This window comes from Lipotes vexillifer, unplaced genomic scaffold (assembly GCF_000442215.2).
Source record: "Lipotes vexillifer unplaced genomic scaffold, Lipotes_vexillifer_v1.1 scaffold342, whole genome shotgun sequence".
NCBI lineage: Eukaryota > Metazoa > Chordata > Mammalia > Artiodactyla > Lipotidae > Lipotes > Lipotes vexillifer.
Window position 1 is genome coordinate 241,978 of NW_006786802.1, and position 2,960 is coordinate 244,937.

General features: G+C 62.1%; 1 protein-coding gene across 2 annotated transcripts in view; it reads left to right on the forward strand.

The window, feature by feature from the left end:
* The window catches only part of GNAO1 (G protein subunit alpha o1), a 171,319-nt gene that overhangs the window by 166,308 nt on the left and 2,051 nt on the right, over positions 1 to 2,960 (forward strand). Inside the window, exon 7 of one of the 2 annotated variants that reach the window (XM_007459436.1) lies at positions 70 to 223. The exons of the other annotated variant lie outside the window; for it this stretch is intronic. Coding sequence (XP_007459498.1) covers positions 70 to 223 — 154 coding nt within the window. The remainder of the gene's footprint in view (positions 1 to 69; positions 224 to 2,960) is intronic. 2 annotated transcript variants of the gene reach the window in all.

Below are 2,960 nucleotides of genomic sequence, written 5' to 3' on the forward strand. Positions count from 1 at the left end.
TTTCCCTGTCTCCGTGTCTGTCCCTCTCGCTGTCTGTCTGGCTCTCTCCCTCCCCGCCTGGGGCTGCAGAACCGCATGCACGAGTCTCTCATGCTCTTCGACTCCATCTGTAACAACAAGTTCTTCATCGATACCTCCATCATTCTCTTCCTCAACAAGAAAGATCTCTTTGGTGAGAAGATCAAGAAGTCACCTCTGACCATCTGCTTTCCTGAGTACACAGGTAGGTGTCGCGCGGACCTGCCAGGGACCTGTGTCTCCCCTGCGGGCACGGGCACCCCTGCAGGCATCTGGCAGAGGGTAGAGGAAGAGGTGAGGGGGTGACCAGGTCTGGCCCCTCCCAGGGCACTGCCCTGGGCGTGGTGGGGGGATGGACCCTCGTGCCGCGTGTGGGTTGTGAGCAGGCGACTCCGGAGAGACGTGGCAGGATCAGGAGGCAGGGCAGGCACACAGCTTCCCCCTCTCCTTCCGTCCTGGTCCCCTGCCTCCCCGGTCTCTCCCGCCCCCGCCCCCGTCAACCCCTGCCCGGGCTGCCTCAGCCCCGCCTGCCTTCTCTGCTCCTGCTTCAGTAGCCCTGCTCGCGCCAGCAGAGCAGTTCCCCCGCCCCACACCGCGAGGCCTGCCCTCCCCACCTCCACCCCCATCCCGCCTGCTCTTTCCCCGCTCTTCGCCCCTGCGCTTTTCCCCCAGTCAAACCACCCCTACTTCCTGCAGGCCTTCTCCATCTCCGCTTCCTCTTTTCCGCCTTCTCCAGGGCTTTTCCTCTCCTTCTGGCTCCAGGGGAGTGTGTCCCCCCGCCCCGCCATGGGAAGCTGTCTCTGGCAGCTGATGGAGGCTGGCTGTGTAGGGTGGCCCGGCTCTGGGCTGCTGCTGAAGGCTAGGGCAGCGCTGACGGGAGGCCGGAGCCCAGCCTTTGTCGCTCTGGGGACTGGGAAGCTTCTAGAGGCCCCTGGGGCGTGGCGGTAGAGAACGTGTCACAGGTGGACTCAGTCTGGAACCCACTCCCTGACAGCCCCAGTGAAAGATCAGGGCTTAGGCTCAGCTCCCAGGGTGACGTGGGTCCCCAAACCCTGCCAGATTCCAGAAGAGATGGCTGCTGGCCCCTCCGCCCTCTTCCACTCCTGGGGAGGGGGGGAGTCTGCCCTCACCCTTGGGTGTGGAGGGCGCATTGGCTTGTTCTGAGCGCAGCCTGTCTCCACTGTGTGAATCTGCCGGCTTCCTGCCCTCCCCAGGGTTCAGAGAGGGAGACGGGGCAGGCTCTCGGGGCTGACAGGCGTCAGGAGCACGGTGCAGGCAGGCGGGCAGACAGGCAGGCTAAAGCAGCTTCTGGACCCAGACTCTGCAACTTGGGACAAGTTTATCGCCTGTGCCTTGTTTGTTTTCCGGGCACCACAGCAGATAATGATGCCCACTGCTTGCGGGGCTGGGGGTGGGGGGATGAACGGAGAGAATGGAGCCTGGTGCCAGTTCTGCACCATAGCTGCCATCACTGCCCTCGTACCATCCAGAGGATGGAAACCAAGCAAGGGGGATTGGCCATGGAGGAGGCGCCCTCTGCGGGTGGGGTGGAGCGAGTCCATGTGGGCACGGGACAGGCCAAGGAGGGCCCTGCCTGTGGGTGGAGCCAGGCGTTAGCCCCCTTGACAGCCATCTCTCCCAGCCTCAGCAGAAGGCCCTTCAGGACCAATTCGGGTCTTTAGATAAAGTTGCAGTGACCAGATGGGGCTCAGAAGTCTGCAAGCTCCAGCAGGCCCTCTCAGGCCAGTGCCACCTCAGGAGACTGGCCTGAGCCTAGGGTTCTTCCTTGTCCCCAGGGACCTGGCCTCACTGGAGCCTGATTTGGGATGTGGCCCAAGGAGCGGTCAGTCTCACTGTCGTGTTGTATGGCATGCTGGATGCACCCAGGGAAAGTCGGTCTGAGTTTGGGAAACATTTGCGTTCTTCAGGGCCTCCAGAGGGATCCAGTTTGAGTTCGGAGAACACGCTGGATGACAAATGGTCTCCAGTGAGGTGGCCCCTGGGGGTACCTAGGCCTGTGGCGACAAAACAGGCTGGAAGGGCTGGGGCGTACAGGTGGCTGTCTGGACGTCCACGGGGAGCTCCGCGGGACCGCCAGGCTGTGTAAGGGCGCGGACTGAGCAGACGCTGAGAAGGCGGGAACTGGACGTCCCGAGTTACTCCTGGGCGCTTTTCACCTCCGTTGGTGCCGTCTTAGCACCCTCTGGGCAAGAAGCTCCTTGATGGAGTCCACTGTGGGGTTGTGTCTAGTCCGTGAGCTGCCACTAACTTGATGGCTTCACTGTGTTGGTGGCCAGCCAATGGTGGCGTGGAGGAGGCTCTGCCCCATGGGCTGTTAGAGCCACTCTCAGCCCTGTCCCCACCCACCCCGTAGCCCTGACGCCTCACACTTATCTGGCTGCAGACGCCTTCCAGCACCCAAGCCCCAGCCCCCCCTGTGGCTCACACCCAGCCGTTGAAGGATGGCTGGAGGACGGCGCAGGCGGGGGGGTGGTGGGGGTGGGGGGGCATGGCCCACCCCCTCAGCATAAGACCGTGTCATTTCCATATTGGCCAGATCCCAGGGGCACTGCAGAAAATGGGGCAGCCTAACTTGGATAGGCTTTTAGGCAGTTGTCTGTTGGTCCACGTTTTATGATAATTGAAAACTACAGGATAGAGCCACAGGGTTTGGGTTGCAGCTGGTGGGCAAACTGTCCTTACATCATGCACAGATACCCCCACCAGACCCTGGCCAGGATCGAGGGAACACTCAAGGAATTGCGGGGGGGCAGCGGGGCTCCAGTTGGCATTACAACACTGCCAGCCCCTTAAACGGCCCACCTGGAGGTTCCCAATGCCCCCTGTCCTGGCCACTCACCCAAGAACGGGGATGGCTTAGAGACAGTCCCAGCCCTTCTCATTAAGAGGAAGCATCCAGGAAGGAATGTAGGCGCGCGACC